At 36.1% G+C, this 22,956-nt stretch overlaps 1 protein-coding gene and 1 long non-coding RNA gene across 33 annotated transcripts; both read right to left on the bottom strand.

The window, feature by feature from the left end:
- Window positions 1–5,314, bottom strand: LOC133743717 (uncharacterized). Of its 31 annotated transcripts, none has more exons than XR_009863223.1 (11): window positions 5,131–5,314; window positions 4,959–5,046; window positions 4,752–4,877; window positions 4,102–4,614; window positions 3,786–4,017; window positions 3,579–3,656; window positions 3,380–3,497; window positions 3,231–3,297; window positions 2,998–3,072; window positions 2,347–2,450; window positions 1–367 (listed from the first exon to the last, which is right to left on the bottom strand). It is a non-coding gene; the product is annotated as an uncharacterized LOC133743717 (long non-coding RNA). The 31 variants fall into 31 exon arrangements; XR_009863220.1 differs by having other exon boundaries at window positions 2,998–3,061; window positions 3,227–3,297; XR_009863216.1 differs by having other exon boundaries at window positions 2,998–3,061; window positions 3,214–3,297.
- An 8,046-nt stretch (window positions 5,315–13,360) lies between these two features.
- LOC133743713 (transcription factor MYC1-like) lies at window positions 13,361–15,289 on the bottom strand. Of its 2 annotated transcripts, none has more exons than XM_062171746.1 (2): window positions 14,404–15,289; window positions 13,361–14,095 (listed from the first exon to the last, which is right to left on the bottom strand). In XM_062171746.1, exons 1-2 carry the CDS (start codon window positions 15,167–15,169, stop codon window positions 13,455–13,457), a joined length of 1,407 nt encoding a protein of 468 aa, XP_062027730.1. In that variant the 5' UTR covers window positions 15,170–15,289; the 3' UTR covers window positions 13,361–13,454. The 2 variants fall into 2 exon arrangements, with proteins under 2 accessions (XP_062027730.1, XP_062027729.1); XM_062171745.1 differs by having other exon boundaries at window positions 13,361–14,098.
- Window positions 15,290–22,956: the final 7,667 nt, after the last annotated feature.

A 22,956-nucleotide genomic window follows, 5' to 3' on the forward strand; every position in this document is an offset into this window, starting at 1 on the left:
TAACTAAGATGTGTTTACATGAAACGAAAAATATGTGTTAAACAAATTGTTTTAGAACTTAATTTACATTGTATGAATCTAGTTCAAGGATGTGCATTTTGTATGCAGTCTTTCCACAAAACATTATATTATCGAAATAATGGTGGATTTCACTTCATCACAAAAGATCGCTATGTAGGGAGCAAAAAAGGTCTTCACAGCTTCATATAAATCAGTGTCTTATCAAAAAAATGTTGTCATGTAGGAAGCAAAAATATATGCACATCTTCATTGATCTTCTACTGACAGTGTTCTAAAGATGGTCCTTCAGTTTTCAGTCTTGCTTGGCATGCACTTGATGTGATTTTGGAAGACACTCTCATGTGCACTTGTATTTTGAAGCTTTGAGAAATAGATAAAATATTAATTAGCAATTGTTATACACTACGAAGAAAAAGAATAACAATTAAGAAACAAAATAAATTCAATGCATAAACATATGGCCAATCAAAGTCTTCTGACTGTCACAGTAACAATCAAACAATACTAACTCACTCATACTCATAATTTCAGAAAGATGGAATATCATGAAGGCAGGTCTGTAGGTCCTCTCAGAGTTGTCCAAAGAACCAAGTTAGGTGATTTGAATCCCAAAAACACAGTTACTATTGTATAGTTTTATAGCTTGATTAAACTATTAACAATAAATAGATGGCCAATTACTCCTTTCTAGTTTAATCAGTTTGATAGCAAAATCATCATTAATCTCATCTCCATTCATTTACATTTGTATTACAAAATTTAGAAACAACAAACTCAATCAAGAAAAAACGAACATATGCATCTTTCAGATGCTATATTTGCCAAAGAAACTAAAGTCATTGAAAAGCTATTAAAAACAAAATTAAACTAAAGCTGTTGAAAACAACATATGCTATATTTGCCAAGGAAAAAGAACAATGTTAAGGTTAATATATACCCAGCTTCCACTACGCATTTTTCATATCTAAAATAATAAAATGTCCATGATCCAAAACATTAAGCAACTAAATATTAAGTTAGACAAAGCCATAACAAAATCTAGTCAGGCCGACTCGTGACGCTACTGCTGCTTTATTCATATACAATCTTTCTCGCAAATCGAACACAGATGATGGTTGAATAATCAATTATTAGGATACTCAATCGTAAAAACCACTCAAATCCTTTACTCTCTGTCGCTTGCTGAAAATCACAGTATTCTGAAGCTCATACACATAGGTAACATTTGACTCACTACCTACTATTAATAGCAGATACATGCATCATCTATCTATGGTCTTCGATTAGCATATACCTAACTTGGTGTATGGTCTTAATTTTAACGATGAGGAGGCAAGAGAAGCATCAGAAATAAGTGTTATACATGGAGGCTGGGGCAGGTAGGGAATCCTTCCCTATGTCGATATGTGATTCATAGTTCTATAGCCATACAAAAACAGATTCGGAAAAGAATTCAGCATCAAAGATAAGAATCAACAATCTAATGACACAGGACATACACAACATGAATTTAAATGTCGAATGGTAAGCATAGAACCAGCATTAGCACCTTGAAACGAATTTTCCATAATGTATTATATATTTCCCTATGTCCAGAGTAGGAGCTTCAATTTATGGGTAGCACATAACATATAACACAAAACATCAATACAAAACTTCGAGAAAGTACTTCTGACCAAACTGATTCCCAGGAAACTGATACCATATGGTTATAGTAGATTACCAGTAAAACTTGATGAGACTAAACCAATCAAAACCAAAAACCCTTTTGACCCAAAACCAAATTGAAATCACATTCAAACAAAATTCCACACTCCACCAAAACAAAAACCAATAATACTGTAATTGAAGGGTTCATGACAGTAACAGTCAAGTACATCAAATAGTTATGTTAATTCAAAATGCATGAGTTTTAACAGCAGGCAACAAAAGAGAGTTTGATAATTCAAGCATTTTCACACATTAGTACATTAATCTAAGGCAGTTACTGGTACCAGGTTGGTCATCAACATTCTGACAAAATGCAAGGCCTAATAATGTCTAGATCTATCTATGATGCTCTGAATCCTAATCCTATCACAGGTTTTGTTAACAAATTTTTTGTTTTTTTTAATCATTCACCGAATTGGACCCCTTTAGATAATTTTGAATCCCAACAGTAGGTCTGTTAACTTTTCAGTAGTAAAAGCAGGGGGAGTCTGCCTCAAAAGCATAAAAAAATTTGCTGATGAAAAGCAAAGATATACATGCAGGTAAAGAGAGTACTCCACCCAATTTACAAAGAAAATCCAAAGCAGAAAAGAACACAATTGGCAATCAACTTACTTGATACAAAATCACCTCAAGCTTTTAGCTGGGCTCACCGTCTTCCAGAAAGACCAATACCAAACAATGACTGCAACTAAACTAAGTTTTAAGCTGGGCTCACCCTTTTTAAGTAGAAACCAAAACATAAACGTCATGAATGAATTAATATCCCAGACAAACATTTATCTTCTTAATCTCAATATTGACAGTAGAATCAGAGACTTTTCTCTTGATACCAACACTAAATGGCCTACAGGTTCTTATTCCATCTAATCAGTTGACAATTAAGAAACAGAAACAATATGCACTATATAATCTGAAACATCAGAAAGCATCAGTTAAAAAATTTCAATACCAAAGAACAGGTCATATCACTCAAAATCTACAATACACATGTGATTTGAATTTGGAAACAAAGAACACCAAGTCACTGCAATCCCAACTAAATTGTGCATTCAGATCAATCAAATTCAAAAGGATAGAAGATTAAAATGGATGCTCCTTGAAGAACTAAACATAATCCCATACTTTGCTCGAATGGCATATTCTCAATAATGTTCTGGTTTGCTTCCAAAATAGTAATTTCTCTATAAGTCTATCGATCATTTGTTTCCAAAATTTTTATATGGTGATCAATAATTATAAATAAAAAAAATGAATAACATATACCTGTAACAATAATAACGCTTTATTACTGGAGATTATGGTTTATCAGGTTGGTATATCTCTGTATCTGCAAAAGAACTTTGTCAAAGTCAGTCCCAACAAATAAATCTGATCCCAGCTGCTAGTGCTAGCCATTTTATGTGGCTATGAGCCACTTTAACTGTAATATGTTTATGTGACGATGCATATTTGGATGTTGTAAACCAGATATCAAGCTACTTCATTCACAAACTCACGATTTCGTCGCTTTGATTTTGAAGAGAGTTGCCTAACTGCAATTGTAGTGCCATCCAATGATATGCCCTGCATTGAACAGGTTATTCAATTTTCGATCATTATGAAATTAAGGCCTATAAATTAAGATAGTAAATGAAACCTACAGTACCTTATCGACACAACCAAAACTGCTCACCAATTTTGTTTACAGGATCAAAGTTATTAGGGGCAGCTTTAATTTGCCTCAACGTGAAAAAAGCCAGTCTGCAGATCCAGTCCTCTTAGAGCTGCCCAAATAACCAGGTTAGGATATTAGTAGTGTCCTGAAAATTGATAAAATTTCTTTTGACGTAGTATCTGTGTTCAACCTTTTCAGCAACCAAACAACCTTTTTGGTCTACCACTCAGAGTTGAAACCAACCCAAATCCAAACCATAGTTCAGCAGCTGAAACCAACCAAATCCAAACCATGATTGCTTTATCCAATTGTACAAAGATCAACCCATTAAATCTGTCTTGCTGTTTACATCTCAATTAGTTACCATGGTAAAAGTAGGAAAAATAAAACAAATTACCAAGTGAGTGCAAAGCTTCAGTTCTTCAAATATGTATCAGTAATTTGTGATCTGATATTCATACTGAGATGCATCAGTATCACTGGTGGTCTTGGTAGCATTGTCTTCACATTTAGTTTCATTGTATTGAGGAGATCAGAAGGTAAAGCTGGATTTGGTTGCCCTGTCCCAATGAAGTGGTTTACGCGTGACTATATGAACTCACATCCTATCTTTACAATGTTGTGCACTCCTAATACAAAACAACTCAGAGATTAGAATGGCATATTTCAATGATAAGTAAAATTTGAATGAGGAATAGAGGGTCAGTGAGTACCTAGAAGAGCAACTGTTTCTCTCTCACTAAAACCTCCATTTGAGAACAGATGCAATATCTGAGTGATACTGTCACCAGGTTTTGGAATCTCCGCCAATGCCACATCAAAGTAGGACTGGGTACTATCTCTTCTACCTGTCAAGACCGGATAATATAGGCCACCAGTCTGCCTTTTCAGACATTACAACCACATCAGCATGAAGACTGATTTATCCTGTTAAAGAGAAAACGTAAGAAACTTAAATCCAAAAAAAAAAAAAAACGTAAGAAACTATGAGAGAAAGGAAGAGAAAAACTCATTATCTCATATACTATCTTAAGCTTCTCCCTTCAGCAACCAAATATGTCGCCTTCTTCTTCCTCTTCCGCACCTTACCATTGCATGCATCTAGTTTTTAATCAGCAGAATAACTGCAAATGTAGATACCTCGGTGATATCAGTGTAGAGCTTTCCACCATATTTTGAATTTGTTATATGAGTGTAGATGGTAACGCTGAGATCAAAACCATTGCCTAGGCAAATCAAAAAACAATCTCAGCAAGGTCTTCATCACCAACAAAAGCAATCGCAAAGCCCAAACCCCAAATCACTCACATAAGAAGATTTACACTGATCCTAAAGATTTTTTTTGAAAAAATCAAGCAAATACCTCTTTAGAACCCACAGCAAAAGCCTAACGATAGAACCCACAGCAAAAGCCAATCCATGGAACAGCAAGGCCGACATTATTAATTAACCAAACCATATCGAGCCCAACCATATCGACATTATTAATCTATAGAAAAAACGCAGCAATTCAGTATTTTTTTTTTCTTTTTAAATTTTCTCAGAACGAAAACTATAGCTATTGATATACCTATTGATATACTTGCATGTTCCCGGTGAGATGCAGCGGCAAGAGATCCTTTTGATGCTTCCATCCCCATCTTTTTTATTGCAGCTTTCTGCATAGAGAGGACTATATGGGTGGGCCTTCTAGGAAAAGAAGGATTCATGCAGACAAACAAATTAATATGAATTTTGCGTACGATTTAGTAGAACTGCGCGTCTCCCTCTTCTTCTCTTCGCTCTCTGTCTCGCTGGAGCCAGCAACCCAAAACCGAAAGAACGAAACCCGTTCTCTTAGTCTTTCGTCCTCTCCCTCTCACTCTCACTCTTTCTATTCGTGCAGATCAAAGAACCAGCTGTCGTTATGCAAACCAAACACGCAGCAGTGGCATGCTACAAACACCTATCGGGCAACAATGCAGAAGTCCAGAAAACAGAGGGGCAAAAACGGTAGTGCACTGTTACTAAGGGAGTACTGTTCATAAGCTACAGTACCCCCCTACACTGTATTAGTATATAGTAAATTTGATCTCGTTGTTAACATCTTGAGTTCGATATACAATTTTCTCTTATTATTCTGTCTTTAATTAGAATGGTATTTGGTGTAAATGTAAGGTTTTGCAAATATTTTGATTGAATTACTTTGTTACGCTATATGATTTTTAATTGTTCTTATAGTAAGTCTTAAAAAACTAAATAATCACTAAAAAATACGGAGATATATATATATATATATATATATATACAGATCCAATCCAGAGCGGAGCTCCGCTTTGAAATTAACGTGTGAAGTTCGAGTTTTTGGCCACTTTTTGGTCACATATCCACATCTCGACCGTTCAGTTTTTAGGTACTAGTGTATAGATCATCTCTGCAAATTTTCAACCAAAATGATGATCGTTAAGCCATTGGTAACAGTCCTTCTTGGCTAAGGACGTCCTTACCTAAGCTTAGGTACGTATTTCCAGTTTTTTGCTATTTTTCGATCACATATTTACATCTTAACCGTTTAGTTTTTAGGTCTTAATGTATAGATCTTCTCTGCAAAATTTCAGCCAAATTGATGATCGTTAAGGCATTCAAACTGCAATTTACAACAATGTACATGAACGGTTCCCGTTTGACAGATTCGGTTCATTCGTGTAAATTACTGTTTTGGATGCCTTAACGATCATCAATTTGGCTGAAATTTTGCAGAAGTGATCTATACATTAGGACCTAAAAACTGAACGGTTAAGATGTAAATATGTGATCGAAAAAAAGCCAAAAACTGAAAATCCGTTCCATAAATTTAGGTAAGGATATCCTTACCTGAGAAAGTCTGTATATATATATATATATATATATATATGTGTGTGTGTGTGTGTGTGTGTGTGTGTGAACGTCACGAGCCTCATTCTTTGACTCGCCTCAAGCACCAGAAACCTCAAAGTTGGCCCTGCTTCTCCATTTTTATTTGCATTCGTGATGAATTTCTCTTGAATGGTAGTTTCATCTCCTATATGTGAATGGTTGAATTCAATGCTTATGTTTCACGTACAAAAACAATGGAACGTACTAAAGAAATTAAGTTGTTGAAAACAAAAAATTTCACTTCATCAAACATACATTGCGAGAGAGTATATTAGCCGACCAATTAATCTTATTTTTTATTACAAGGATAATTGTGTTTGTTTTAAGGATTAAATTATGTTTAGTCCATGTACTATGACCCTTTTTTCGTTTCAGTCCCTGACATTCTCAATTAATCTGAAAAGTCCCTAACGTCAAAATTTCCGTCTGATTGGTCCCTCCCGCGTCAAATTAGGAGTTGGCCTTAGGTGAAATGTCCAATATACCCCTCTGTTATTTCTTTTTCCTTTTTCTCCTTTTATTTTTATTTTTTCTTTTTAATTTCTTTTTCTCCTTTTTTTTTTCTTTTTAATTTCTTTTTTTCCTTTCTTCCTTTTTTCCTTTTTTTCTTTTTTCTTTTTTCTTTTTAATATCTTTTTTGCTTTTTCTTCTTTTTTTCTTGTTCCTTTTTAATTTTTTTTCCTTTTTTTCCTTTTTAATTTCTTTTTTGCTTTTTCTTCTTTTTTTCTTGTTCATTTTTAATTTCTTTTTTTCCTTTTTTTTTTTCTTTTCATTTTGCCTACTTTCTCCTTCCTCAACCCACCAATCTCATTCCGATCAAATTCCACAACCCATATGTTTCTCTCCCCAAATTGAAACCAAACCCAGCAAAGACCTAGCTTGGCGGTGCAGAGATGGACATCGAGCAAAAGCAAGAGGCTAGGAGCTGATCGATCACTTCTTCACCTTCTCTGAAGTCATCTCCCTCTGTTGGGATCCGCCCTCGCCGACGCCATCTCCCAAACACAAGCAGATCCCAATCAGCTCGGAAATTCGCCGCTAAACCACTCCCCTCTTGTTTTCACAACCTACTTCTCTCTCTCCCACTCAAATCTCACTTTCTCTCTCCACATCAAGCCTCAATCTGGAAACTTTTCACTGAAAACTACCATTTTTTCAGACTCTGAGGTTTTTGGGTCTTGCTCAAAATGGTGATATGGATTTTGGGTCTGGTTGAAATGATGGTTTTTGATGGCCAAGTTGACCAAAACCAGAAGTGAAGAAGAAGAATAGTGATGGAAAAGGAAAATGGCCGCCGGCGTGGAGAATAATAATTGAGGTTTCGGGTCGATCTGGATTGGTTCGCCGACGTGGCGCTACCGATGCAGCAGGATACGATGGTCATTAAAAAGGAAAAAGAAAAAAGAAAAAAGAAAAAAGAAAAGAAAAAGGAAAAAAGAAATTAAAAAGAAAAAAGAAAAAAAAATGGCCGCCAGCATGGAGAACAAGAATTGGGGTTTCGGGTTGATCTGGATTGGTTCGCTGATGTGGCGCTACCGATGCAGCAGGATACGATGGTCATTAAAAAGGAAAAAAAAAAAAAGGAAAAAAAAAAAGAAATTAAAAAGGAAAAATAAAAAAGCAAAAAAGAAATTAAAAAGGAAAAAAGAAAAAAGAAAAAAAAGAAATTAAAAAGGAAAAAGAATAAAAAAGGAGAAAAAGAAATTAAAAAGGAAAAAGAAATAACAGAGGGGTATATTGGACATTTTACCAAAGGTCAACTCCTAATTTGACGCGGGAGGGACCAATCAGACGGAAATTTTGACGTTAGTGACTTTTCAGATTAATTGAGAATATCAGGGACTGAAATGAAAAAATGGTCATAGTACAGGGACTAAACAGAATTTAATCCTTGTTTTAATCATATTCAACCTACGTTGTAATTTTTTGATAAACTATTGTAATTTGTAAATATCCCAAAAGAATTTTTTTTACCCCTTTCTTTATAATACTTTTAGTTATAATAAAAAAAAAAGGAGCTTCTATTCATACCTTCAAAATTGGCATTTGGACCTCTTTCTTTTTTTCAAGTGATAATTGACTTTGTCAACTCATGTCAAATTATCAATAAAGACACAAAATAGAAAGAAAAAAAAATTTAAAAAAAAGTCTTTTCCCTTTTAGAGGTATGAAATCAACAGATGGTCATCCTCATGCCATTTTTTCCCTTTTGTTTTTGTTATGGTCTTCATCCTTACCAAGAAGCGGAGAAATCAACAGACCAATTCCTTACTTTGTAGTTCCTCGAGTCAATTTCGGATACGCAATATTCTCTAACCAAAACACCAACAGACCACTTTCTCTTAAAATCATACTCATCCATTGGAGCTGTAACAACCCGAAATTTTAATTATATATTAGATCGTGTGATAATGTTTTCTTTACCAGCTTGTGTGTGTGTGTGTGTGTGTTCGAGAAGTCTATTACCTATTACATGTAGACTTGTGAGGAAGCTAGTTTTACTCAATTGGTTTAAACATTTTCGGATGAGACCTTATAAACCCAATCAATGAATCTCTTATTAGTCATTGTTCGTATCCAAGTGTAAGTATTCTATTTTGGTGATTATGCAAAGTTAGGAATTATAGGTGTTGATGAACCTGTAGACTCAGCTAGCTAGTAGCTCGAGGTGGCATCACTCAATTTATAGTTCAAGCTCTATTTATCTATCATTAAAACTTCTAGTCTACTGCTATCACATGGATATCCCCAGATTGTAGAAATAAAGCTTATCTTCTTCCTATATGTTTTTATATATAACCTTGGTCATTAAGTTATAAAGGGATAAGAGCTTTCATACCTATCTCTGCAATACTTACTGATGAAGGCTTCTATTAAGAGATAGGACTGTACAAGTATATCTATTGAATGCTTGGTGATTAAGTCATTAAGTGATAGGTATGGACAAACACATCTATGCAGATTTTATTATAATTGTTTTACTTGATGGCCAAGAACCAGACTAGTATAAATAGGAGCTATCTACCTTATTCATATTCACTGTACAATAGAACTTAACGTGAGAGTGAGGGAGATAGAGGGAAGGGCTGGAGTAGAATGGAAAGAAAGAAACAAACAGGAAGGAAACTAAAAAGAGAAAGTAAAGGATGTGAGGAATAGGAGATTAGGAGCATGAAAGAAAAGAAGAAAACAAACGAGAGAGACTAAGAGAGAAGAGAAGAGGAAAAGAAAGAAGAAACAGAATTAGGATCAAAAAGAAAAGAGAAAGGAGAAACATGAGATGTGAGACATGAGAGAGATATCTGAAGTGAAGAAGGAAGGAAGAATTAGCAGGATTAGTTCAATAGATATTCTGATGGGATTCAAAGGTGAATTCAATCCTATAAGCTATTCCAATTGTTATTCTTGTTATTATGTTTAGCTTAGCTCTTGTCTAAATTGGTTTAAGCTGCTGCACAGTAACCTAAATGATTTTCAAACAGAATGCAAGCATAGAAACAGATTAAGATGATAAGAAACTTGGCTTTCTTAAGGTGGGTGTCCTGAGTAAATTCTTAGGTTGCTGTTTGGGTTAGAATTCTTATTTTGTCTTAACAACAAGAGGTTAGAGTGATCAAAGAACCTATATACATCAGTTTAACAACCTTAGACTGAGCAGTAACCTCAAACATTAGTTTGTAGGCATTGGAGAAAGCTAGAACAAGTTTCTGCATTATAATCATTAGTTAACTTTGAGCAACCATATCCTTTAATCTAGACCTTCATTTTAGAAACCATTTGCATGTGTTGAAAGCTTATAATGTAAGCTTGATATCTGTACAGTTTCATACAATTTCATGTAAGATTCAGTGGTTAATTTTGAGGCTAAAAACAGAGGTCTGCAATCTGTTATTTTTGAACCAGTTTTCTTTTTACTAAAAACTGTACATTTCGGATGGGTATTTGAAGTTGGTGTCTTCATGAAAGTTTCAGTAGACATATCAAAGATCATTTCAGAATTGAAATCTCATGAAAAAGACTTTTCTAGAGTAACTTATGATTTTTCGAAGTTGAGGGTCTGCATCAGGAAATTCTTCAATTGTCACTATGTTTCTGTTTGTTTCATTTGATTTCAATAGTTTCCTTTATTCAAACTTGTTCATAAGCTGAACATAGGCATTCTTAACTTTCCAATAAAACTTATTATGACACCACTTTCAGACTTTATTTCAGATAGTTATGTCATTGTGAAATTGGCTAGCCATATCTGTTTTTCGTCATAAGAAATCTGCAAGACATTTTGGTTGGTTACTAAGCACTTCAAATGAAATCTAAATGGCTTGAGATTTTAGGTACCATTTTCTTAAGACATAAGCTCGATATTGAAGTATGTTCTTAAGGCAGAATCATAGCTTTATGTTTAGAATAAATTATGTGCTTATGCATAGGAAAGGTGAATTGTACTTGGATATTTACTTTTTATGCAGGAACATGTATCTATACAATAGCTTGGAATCCAGGTAGGGGGATCTAGGGAACCTCTACTCAACTGTATTTTATGCATATATGTTGCCTCACATGTTTGTTATGGAATGAATGAATATTTGATGCAATTACATTGTGAAGTATATATTATCAATTGATGCATCATCCATTGAGTACATATGAAGTATAAGGGTGGCGATCGATGGTGATATGTGTAATGTTATCGATATAAGAAAGTTTGAAATTTATCTTTTGCGTAGTTGAGTCCATAACCTCAGCAGGTACCAGATCCCAGGTATGCCCATTGTTAACGCGCAATTAGTATAGGATTGAAAGGGTAATTCGGGACTGGCGAAAGGGGCATGGACAAGATGACTAGCAAAAGAGGGTTAGGGGGATTGATTTTGGGTGGGGGTTAGTTCATATAGTTGAGTACTCTGAGTCACCTTCGTGGTAAAATACATGGTATGGGACATGTAGGCTCAGTTTATTCTGCTGTGTGAATTATCGGGAATAGAACATGCATTCATGCATACCATATGATGATTGTTTGGTTATCTTTTTTGTGAAGAGAAATAGCTCCCTACTGAGCCACAGGTTGAGCTCACCCCTTAACAGTCTTGCAGGTTATTAAACACAAGAACTATGAAGATTAGTGATCGAAAGCAATTAGAGTTAGTTGGAGTTTTGTATATGTAAGATCATTATTCCGGAAGTGAGTACTCTTAGTGATTTTGAGTTGGATTTATCCTTATATCGAAATGAAAAGTCAATTCCATTAACAAAGTATCGATTTTATTTTCTATTCGTTTATTTTTATTTTTACTCACACCTTGGATTTCGGGAAATATTTAAAAAAAATTGACCCGGGTTCGGGGCGTGACAGGAGCCTACTGTTCGATCAAATATATGAAACGAGAGAATCTTAGGAAGTTGAAGAAATGAACTACTCTTGGCCTGTAAAGATGCATATGCCTACAAAATACAACAAGTCATACGGAACACTTTCTGAAAACAAGGGGGGGGGGTTTTTTTTAAGCTTAGTTGTATCAAGAGTAAAATAATATTGTGAAATGTTCAACAATTGATGGAGGTCTAACTACCGATTTTGGAGATATATGACTAGAACACTCTAAAAATAAGTTTTTATTGATATTATTGGATGATAGGTATTATGGGAAAATTAAGGAGGTGTAGATAATATATTGGTTATTTGTAAAAATAAGTTGGAGGTCTATTAAGTGAAGATGTTTAAATAGTGGATTTAATGAAAATACCTAGTGCTCTGCTAGGGTTGGGAGAGCGCCGCTCTTGGCCTCTCTGTACCTTCCTCCTTCGTCGATGGAGCAAATCTCCGACACCGTTCTCGGCGTCGTTACCCTTGCGCACGGCTTCTACCGTGCATGTTTACCAGTCGCAGCAAGCTTGCTTCCCGGCGACAACCTTCAGGTCCCAGACTCTATCTGATCGTGGCTGGTGGGGAGAAGCAGCGGTTGTGCCGCCTTGTTGGGTTGGAACAACACCGGATGTGAACCGTCTCCGACCGAGTCGAGCACGTCTGAAAGTGGGTTTATTGGTTAGATCTGGACCGGTGGTGGTGCGGCGTACAGCGGGTCGGTGCGTGATCATGATCACTGGTGATGGGAAGATGACAGATCGATGGCCGGAGTCAGAGACTGGATTCGGCGTTTGCTCTGCTATAGATCCGATCAGTGGGGGTTGGTTCTGGGGTAGAAGATCTTCGGTCTTCTGCGGACAACGCCACATGACTGATGGGGCTGTGGGCGACGTCTTGAGTCAGGCGAACAAGGCCGGGACGGGGGTCCTCCGGCGAGGACTGGCGGCTCAGCGACTGGGGTCGAGGATAAGGCAGGTTTGGGTGCCCAGAGGGATTTTGGGTGCCCAACTATGGACCTGGGCCCTTTCTTGTTTGGGCTACTCAAGGTGGGCCTGTGCTAGGGTTGGTTGGACCTCTGTTCAGTTGGATTGTTCAAGAAGGACTTTGGGCTGGGCCTTCCTTCTTGGGGCTTTGCAGCTGGTGAATGAGCCTGCAGCTGTTAGGATTCGTATTTGGGATCCGGGAGACTGTTGTTGGGCCCTAAATTTATCTGCATGTTGGAATTGCTTCTTTGATTACTTAGGTAGAAGATTGCTCTCTATTCAGCCCATTTTATTGCGTGGAGTAGGCAAGGTCGGTCATACTACCGGCGGTCATCTTGATAGAAGGTTACCCTCTATTCGACGTATATCTTTGCGTGGAAGTATGGTCGACCATACTATTGGTACCGTTTTACATCGCCCGGACTCTGTCTGGTGCCTCATCAAATGCTTAATTGCATCCCTTCGTATCCTTGCTAGGTTTTATTTCCGATGCTTTGTTGCATCTAGTATTTCTTTTGCTATTTTATATTTTGATGTAGTTTCTACATCTATCAGTTGTAATTTTTATTTTGTTTATTATTAATAAAATTGAGTTGACAGTTTCTCAAAAAAAAAAAAAAAAAGTGAAGATGTTTAAATACTAATTTTGGAGATAGAAGCTCCCTAAAAAAAATTAAAAAAAGTACAAACAAACGTACGGATGCTAATTATTAAACTCAAGTCGTCTTAAACTTTGAGCAACGAAGTACCACTACTGAACAAGAACAGTGAGATAAATCCCACAAGAAGTTTATTGTGATCAATCTACATGAGCCAGCAAGGGAGACTAGTTGTAAAATCTATTTATAATAGCAGTTCTCATAGCCTCCTCGCTTGTGAATCCATCAGGAACTCTTGCCACAACATCTTGAAGCATGAAGTCGTTCACACTTGATATGCTTGCATGATGAATTTGTAATTCAAGGTGTTTGAGTGCATTCATCAATCTAGCATTTGGATAGTCCTTATTATCTGGACATCGGACTCGAATCATGGCTTCGGAGCCTACAATCTTCACATCCACCTCTGTAGCAGCAGCGGCTCTATAAGTTAAGGAGCTCGTGCCTTGGCTGTAGTCAAGAGTAGTATTGTCACTCATGATACTTGGTTTGGGTTTCTTGGGTTGTGCTTGAATTTTTGCTTCCAACTCCTCAATCTTTGTCTTAAGATTATTGATGTATACAACTGCATCAGAGAGTAAAGAAGCTTTATCCATCTTCGATACATTAGGAACGACGGATCGGAGGGCATAGAATCGGTGATTAAGCTTTTCCCGTCGTTGTCTCTCGGCCTCCACATGGTTTATTGGTGAATCTCGCTCGCCTTTGTCTGATCTTCCTCTCTTTCTCAATCGAGTGTTTGATGTATTCTCGGAAGGCCCGGAGTCAGATGATGATCCACTTACGTTGACATTTTCTTTCCTACCACCTTCTATAGACATGGTGAAAGTACGTATACAAATCAACAAAAACTAATGAGAGTCGCAAGATATATAATTATGAATGAAAAAACACATACTAAAGAAATTTATACAAATCAACAAAAATTAATGAGAGTCGCAAGATATATAATTATGAATGAAAAAACACATACTAAAGAAATTTAAGGTGACAAAATATAAAAGAGAAAAAGTGACTGAAAAATACGTATAGAAAGATAGAAAAACTTAGCATTTTCAGAGATTAAATCACCGGCCAATGTATATTATGTTAGAAATATAAATTTTGATTAATCACCTTGTGTCGTCCACTCCTTTTGATCTGATCGTGGAAACATAGAGTTTTGCAGCTGAGGAACATGAACATGATCCTGCTTTGAATTTGAGACGCTGCTGCTGGCTGTGATTATGTCGGATCCAAAAATTGACTTTGAGTTCTGCACAAAACCCCAATCTTCTTTAATCACTTCCAAAGAAGCAAGTTCAATCACCCCATAGGGAGTTGGAATACAAACAAGTGTTTGAATTCCAGACATGCGAGCCTCCTTAACTCTCTCACACTCATACAACTGAAGCTCCTGATCTCCTGCCAACCACACAAACGCGCCGGAACAAAATGAACGGCCAAGAATATTGTTACTCCCATGGCCTGCAGCAAAGGACTGTGTCAAAGAAAGGGTGTAGAAGTAAAACCACTCCGAATCAGTCACATCTCCATTAATGTCCACCAGTCTCTCCATGTCCATGTCTTCCTGGAACAGAGCTTCGACTTGTCGGTTGATCACCTTCTTCGGCCTCTCCAGATCCAACCCAAATTTGAGCTGGAAATTGTTATCCAACTTCTTGGATGAGAAGTCTCTGATGCCTCTGAAATGGCCACCGGCCCATGACAACGAAACACCGCCGTTGCGGTCTTTCGAGGCTTGCCAGAAAATAGAGTAGACCCAAAATTCAGGCCGATTTTGAACTATCAACTGGAGGCGTTGTTGAAGTGTGTTTACAGAGGTTTCTTGACAAATACTATAGGGTGGAGAACAGGACGGAATAATATTAATCTCTTCCATGGCCCAAGCTAATTTGTTGGAAAAACAAGCTAACAAAGAAACTCACTATGAATAGCAGAAGAGAGACAAAGGATATGTGAGGCAGAGGAAGACGATGAGCCGGGTATGATTGTGATTCTGGGAATTAAAAGGCCACCTATAATATGAGCTATCTCAGTCACAGTACGTCGTACTATAGTTGTGCCACGTGTTGTGAATAAGACTCATTTTACCTCGTGATAAACATGCAACAGTAGATTCGCTGAATGTGGGCTGTGTTTCGGCTTAGGGTTTACGATTGCTGCTCTTATGTTCTGTTCTTGGGCGATCTACTCACATCTTTTCTGGAAACACTTTGGATTTGTCATTACCACGTTCTCGTTGATAAAGTAATTTGCGATTCACACATCAGAAAGTCATGTTTAAGTGGTATCAGACATTGTAAACGGTCCAATACTTATGTCCGTTGTAATCGTCATACTTCTGATCGACATTGTCTAGTGTTTACGCCTATCTGAGTAGGCTCGTCTAGTTGGGTAAGATATGTAGAGAAATATTTTGTAGAAGTATTATCGAAATAACTTTATTACAAGGTATTTTGAGATTCTCTTTCATATCTCTCACTAGGAGCTCCGTACGTGTCTTTGAACTGTATACCTCTCATATTGTGTGTCATTCATTCATGCACCATATCTCCCTACCCAAAATAAGGTTTTCGATATTTTCACCTCTATTGTCGATTAATATACTTTTACTTAATAAATTTATCATCCAACAGTCCATATCTTAAATTAACCTTTAAATATCATTTATGTAAAAAATCAATCGAATCAAAAATCGTTTAATTGTCTAATTGAATCAAACAAATGGATGGTTCTAACAATATTTACTACTATTATGATGAACCGTCCATGTATTTCATAGAAATGAATAACTAAAAGGTCTTCAATTTGATTGATTTTTTACAGAGCTAATCTTTGTATGATGTTATGCAACATGAATAGTTGGATTAGAAAATCATAAAATTAAAATGCATTAATCGCAATAGAGGTTGAATATGCTCATTCACCCTAGGAGTGAACCTAAAAATTGTCCTTATAGTTCCTTTGATATCCAACAAAGTGGTATTAGAGCTCCCAACAAGTGGTATTAGAGCTTCCAACATAAGACAATAGATTGAGTGGCCCAAATTCTTATATTCATAGGGTTTAAGTTATACACGTCGATAACTTATATTGGGTGACAGAGAGCTCATGTGGCCACGAGGCATGCACACGAGGGATGACCCACTCTGATACCATGATAAAATAATATGAGCTTCACATCCAAAATCAATTGGTAATGAATGAAATGACTCAAATCCTTAAAACTCATAGACAACTAGGTCCTCGTTTTTTTATGTGAGATCTATAATATCAACACTCGTGCTTACTTGTGTTTTGTTTTTTCTAGTGCTTGTGTATTTTCTATCTCTGTCTCTTTCTCCCTCTTTATAAATTGAGAGGAAGGCCTCACTGTTTATAGAGCACGCCAATCTTATGTTTTCTTCTTTCAACCAGAAAAAAAGAAGGGTGGCTCTAGTTGGACCTCCAAATTTGATATTTGGACCTTCAACTTTTTTCAATTATTAATAGACTTTGTCAAGTCATATGAAAAGAAAAATAAGGACAAAGAGAGAAAAATAGAAAAGAAAAAAAAAAACAAATACTCTTCTTACCTCCCCAAATATAACATTCAATTAATTTTTTTTTTCCAGAATTTTCTTATATTGCCCATGTAGTTTTATAATTTACCTAAAACAATTAAGTAAAAATAATAATTATCATTTAATACAAAAGTAAATCCAAAACAATCTGATTTGAAATTTTCTTAAACTAAATTCATTAAATACTATGATATAGTTATTACTCGATCTTCCAACCAAAAACCCTTGAAATTCTTTTTTTAGCAAATTCAAAGGGATTCCAAATTTCCAATAACATATCAAGATTAAGAACCAATCTCTCTGATTAATTTTGGTGGACGAGAAACCTACTCATAAAAGAGCAATATCATGTGTTTTGATTCATTCTTCTTCTCGTGGTTGAAGATACAGATAAAAATGAAGTAGAGTAACCGATTGTTGTATTTCATGTTCAAATGTGTTTTAGTAAACATAAGGAGGTCTACTTAGCATTTCAAGTATTCCAAAAAGTAAATTAGAGGTGTACAAAGTATGAGAGGTCCAAATAGTAAATTTAGAGGTCCAACAAGAACCACCCAAAAAAGAAAAGAAAAAAAGAAAAAAAAAACTTATGTTGGTTAAATGTTCACCCGACTAATTAACTAATTAATCCGTGATTCGATCCTAAGACTAATTAACCCATTGACCCCAGTGCACTAACTAAGTCGCTCCCCATAATCCTAATGCAATAGTTAATTAACATAGTATTACATAAATAGTTGAGGTCAATAACTACATAGTTTTCCAAGACCCCTTCAAGTTCACTGATCACTCCTATAAAAATCAATGGAATCTTGATCAAACCCACAATCGGTTTTAGATTTTTTAAGTCAATAATTCATGCTAGACTTTTCAAGGGCCCTGTCATGTCGTAGTTTTTAAGGATATCATGCCCCTCAGCAGATTATAGGTCGGTGGTCGTTGTAACTCTCTTAGTCTTCTAGAGCTCTCAACTCTTTGGACAGTATTACTAGAATATCATGTCCTAAACGCACGTATAATTGGTGGAATGATTGAAAATAGGAGAATTTAAATTATTATAATTTTGATTATCTCTTCGATCGTTTATTTATTTACATTACACTCTGACTATTCTTTAGATTCTTTTCAAATTTAGATATTTTTTTTTTGAATCAATGGTGTCAGCCCTTTATTGAAAACAAAAGTATCTAGACATTCCAATGAATTTGATTATTGGAAACGTGATGAAATATTTAGACTTTATAACCTTTAAAATACAAGAGGGTGTTCATTCCAGTGAATTGGAATCACTATGACTCAAATCTCTCTTTATAGAGGAATACGATTATCATTCTTCTCTAATGGACAACTTTTCTATAAGTACAGTGTTACATATAGCTGTTATATTGACGAGAGGTTTATAGCAGAATTGTCATGGTATCAGAGCGAGGTTACCCACGTGGCCACGTGTGCATGCCTCACTGTCACACGGGCTCCACGTCACCCAAAGTTGTCCACGTGTATGGCTTGAAAATTCGCTTCACGTGTGGGGGCGTGTTGAGAATATATACATCCCACATGGAAAAAATGAGACCTGACATATGTGTTTATAAGGGTTTGGGTTACTCAATTTATTACTAATTGGTTTTGGAAATTTGTGAGTTAAGTGTAAGATGGTGTTGAATGTGAGTGAGTTAAGTGATATTTTTGAAAAGTCAGTGAGTTAAGTGTCGAACAGATCAAAACTTGGTGACTATTAATGATTTTTTGCCTAATATAAATTTGAAGCGAACATATCATACAAATTTACTTCGATCGATCAAGTCTTCAACTAATTAAATAATTCACAACCTGACAGGTTCTCAACCTCAAGTTTGTGATGTTTAATTATTAATTCACGTTTAGTTTCACATATTACATGTGAAGAAATGAATTGGTAAGCTATTTCATTAGATAACTACTGAGATTGTGACATAAATTTGATCTTGTAACATCATTAAAGTACTTTTCGGATTGGATAGCAAAAGAGGAGCCAAATACCAAAATGAAAGAGCTTGTTAGTAGTAGATAACGCAAAACAAGCTAAACAATGACAGTAACACCGTTCACTTAACATCGAACATTATAAAACAGAAAACTCCCGAAGAGGCTGCAGGCTTGATCGAGAATTCCAGATTAGGAAGGAAATTAGGATATTTGTATTTGTGCACGTGCGTAATCTCAATGGTCCGTCCTCGTTCCCAGACGTCACATAGCTTGTCCTGTCGATCCATTCATGACATCAAATTCAACGTATCATGGATTCATTGATATCGACAAGACTATTGATGAACCTATTCTGTTTGCATAGCTTGAATTGCATCAAATTCAACGTACAGTTGGAGCTTTGTACCCATTCTGCCGAAAAATGCAGGGCAACACGGCTTCTTCCTCCGCTTATTACATGCAGATCGATTGAGGATGCATGAATATAAAAAATGCAGGTCTCCCTTTGTAAAAACAATCATTGACGCACTGTTGATTGATTTTGTTTTTTTTTTTTTTTGGTGGAATGTGATTGGTTTTTAAGATTTTCACACGGAAATACTTTAACTTTTAAATAAAATAAAAGGAAGAATTACATATATGGTCACTGAACTATGATTAATTTGATACTTTTATCACTGAATTTTCAAAAAATATCACTTCAGTAACTCAACTTTAATACTATTTTTCACTTTAATCACTGCCGTTAAAATTACTGTTACAAACCGTTAACATTTGAATCCACGATGCCCGTGCCGGAGAAATCTGGGGGAAACATGGCTTATTCCTCCGCGTACTACATGCAGATCGATCGAGGATGCATGAATAGAGTGATTCTTGCGTGGGGCAGCCGCACCACCACGTGGTGCGGCAGGCCAATCATTCCCCTAGCAGTGGAGGTATTTTGGGTATTTCACATTTAAAAACCAGGGACAATTTCGGAACAAAAACAAAAATTTCTGAGATTTGATTGGGCAGCCGCACCGTACACGTGGTGCGGCTACCCGCACCTAAGAATTGGCCTGCATGAATAATATGCACGGGTCCCCCTTTGTAACCACGTGGTATTAATTAGTCTAATTAAAAGATTTTATTTCATGCAGGACTTTCAAGTGGAATTGATCCTGCTTGAGTTACTTTTGGTCCTTGATTTATAATCAATTTCAACTATTGTGTCTTGCCCCAATAATTAGAACCAAAATTAGTATATTATGTATAATATAAAAAGGACTAGATCTTAATCATTATTATTCCATCTCCGCAAGCTTTCACATGCGCGCGCGCGCAGGGTCGTAGGAAAGTAGACAACGGCAGCCAGCAAAATGTGATGAACGTGTGCATACTTTCAAAGTCCACTATGCAATCGACAATATTTTGAACATTACTTTCAGGTCTATTTTCCTCAAGTAATTCGAAACGCATTCCCTTTTCCTTTTTTCTTGACAAATTGATTCCCTTTTCCTTAACCAAACACAAATTATTTTCTCTTCAAGCTCCCAAGGATTGGAAAGACTAATCAATGATGACCAATACAGTATGTTTTAATGTTCAACTGTTTAAGGTAGATTGTGGGAACGCAATTACGTGGTCCTCTTATTGATAGGAACTAAGCCAAAAGGAAAAATGGGCAATGATATAGGGCCTCAATGAGGCTTAATATTTGTGGCCTCAAATCCTAAGTGTCGTGTCATGTAAGTAAATTCAAATTTATTTTCAATTCCACATAATAAATCTTGTCACATCATACTATTGCAACACCAACTTTACCCTTTTAAATTTCATTTTAGATGTTAGGGGATGAATCAATTACATTAAAGAATTAAATTAGGTGACGAAAAAAAAAAGATAAGCTATTAATTATGTATTCATTTAAGAGATATGTCTATAAATTCTTTGACAATTATTTTTCTTCATTTAATTAAATTCTTTCCTATAATTTTTCTTTCCAAATAGCATCAATATAGTCAAGAAATAGGCATTAACTTTTCTTTTCAAATATTGATTAATTTCCTCCAAAAAAAATAGCATTAATAAATTGAATTTAAAAAATACATATGTCCAAATTAAGAGGTAAGAAAAAATTTCATCGATTAATTATCATCTACAAATCTAAATATAAGGAAAAAAAACAAACAAAAATAATAATAAACTCAAAATATAACATGTAAACCCTAGCTACATATAGAGAAGAAGAAAAAAATTAACATAAGAATACATATAATCATATGAATATGTACTTTTCACATTATACTTTCAAAATTTACAAGAACCCAACAAATGTTGAATTCATATACATGTGTTATGCAAATCTATTGATCGAGTGTATGTGCAAATCTATTGACTGAATTACATGAATTTTTTTTCCATTCTTGATTGAAGAAAAAAATTGTTGTTTAAATCTAAGCATGAGAGTAATGAAAAGAAAAAATGAAAAAAAAAAACCAAAATAATTTTTGTTTAGAAGAAAGCCAAAGTAACTTAGATTCATTAGATTTTGGAAGGATAAGATTGTCTTTTTCTCAAGAATTACATGTCATGATATGACAAATTAGTGCTAGATGGTTATCGACTTTACCATATTAGACTGATTGCATATATCAATTTTAATATTTCTTTAAGAGCTCCTAAAAACCCTAAGACCCTCAGTTTGCCATCTCGTTCTCGTCCGGCGGCGGCTGGATGTCGGGGCTGGCCTCCTGCCACACCGTCGTCATGGTTTTGCTGCCGGACGGGAGATCTAATGCCATGGGATTGTCGGAAGGTTTTGGCTCGGTTTCCGTCAGAAAGTTCGGCTGGGATGGTGCGATGGGTGAGCGTGCTTCACTGGTCCGGTCATCGATTCATACTGCTGGCTTCTGGGATCGACGTTGGCCATGGATCCCGATCGATGGCGCGTGCGGTTGCAGGGCCTGCAGGGATGGGTCTTCTGTGCTGATCCAAGTGGCGGAAGCGTTGGCACTGCTCGGCTTGGATCGCCGGGACGAGATGGTGTGGCTAGGCGGGCGTGGCGATGCAGATCTTGCGATGTGGGTCGGGCGGATCTTGGCCGGACGGGTGCTGTACGACGGCGTGGTGGAAGGGACAAGGTGGATTGGCCCGAACCAATGATGGGCCTGGTGCATTCCTTGGTGGACTCCCCTTTTGAGCTGGCACCGTTTGTTGGGCTTCGGTTTACCCTAGTCCATAAACTTCTAAGTTTGGGCTAGGGTTTAGGCCCTTGGCCCAACCCTATGTTTTTAGCTTTTTGTCTAATTACACTAAGTTCCCTTGTATTAGGAACCTAACATCCCTATGTGGTGGGGGCCTATATTCTATGTCTCCGTTTATCCATAGTTTATAGGCTCACTTTAAGTGAGCAGTTAGTTCGAATATAGGTGGTCTATTTCTATGTATCACAGTAGTTTTGCTACAACTTCTTGATCTGTCTAGTTGAAGGCAGCAGAAGGATATGTAATGACCATCTTGGCATGCGTTAATGAAATCCACATTCCCTTCAAAAAATATGACAAATTAGTGATGTGTGTAGGTGACAGGACATGACACCTAAGATTGAGGCCACAAATCATTTTCCAAAGGAAAATATGTTAATGGATTCCGCAAAGATACGAGAGCTAATCACTTCCTCAATGAACATTTAGACAAGTAAAACAAATTAGTGCGAAATTTTTTATTTTTGCTCCAAGAAATTTAAAGAGTTACTGAATTAGAAGTGGATTCGAGTAGCTTCCTAGGTTCAAATATAATAGGGAAAAAAATACAAACAGTACTCCAACTATGGCCCATTCTAAATTTTCATATCCAACTTTTCAAAATTATCACATTGGTACCCAGGTTATCCAGCACGACCCAACATACATACACGCCGTCTATAACGGCGTTAATTATTATGCTAGGTGACATATTTTCAGGGGTATTTTGGTCCTTCCGTGTCTTCACCTTAATTTTTTTTTAATTATTTTTTTAACTAAATTTTTTATTAGTTATATTTACTTATAAGAGAATATCAGCCCTTCATTTCCACTCACTCTAAAATCCTACGGCCAAAAAAATAATACCACTGTTTTTGGCTTTCTAATCCATTTTCTCTTTCTTTGCCAAT

The sequence above is a fragment of the Rosa rugosa genome, chromosome 4 (genome assembly GCF_958449725.1).
Source record: "Rosa rugosa chromosome 4, drRosRugo1.1, whole genome shotgun sequence".
In the NCBI taxonomy this organism is placed as follows: Eukaryota; Viridiplantae; Streptophyta; class Magnoliopsida; order Rosales; family Rosaceae; genus Rosa; species Rosa rugosa.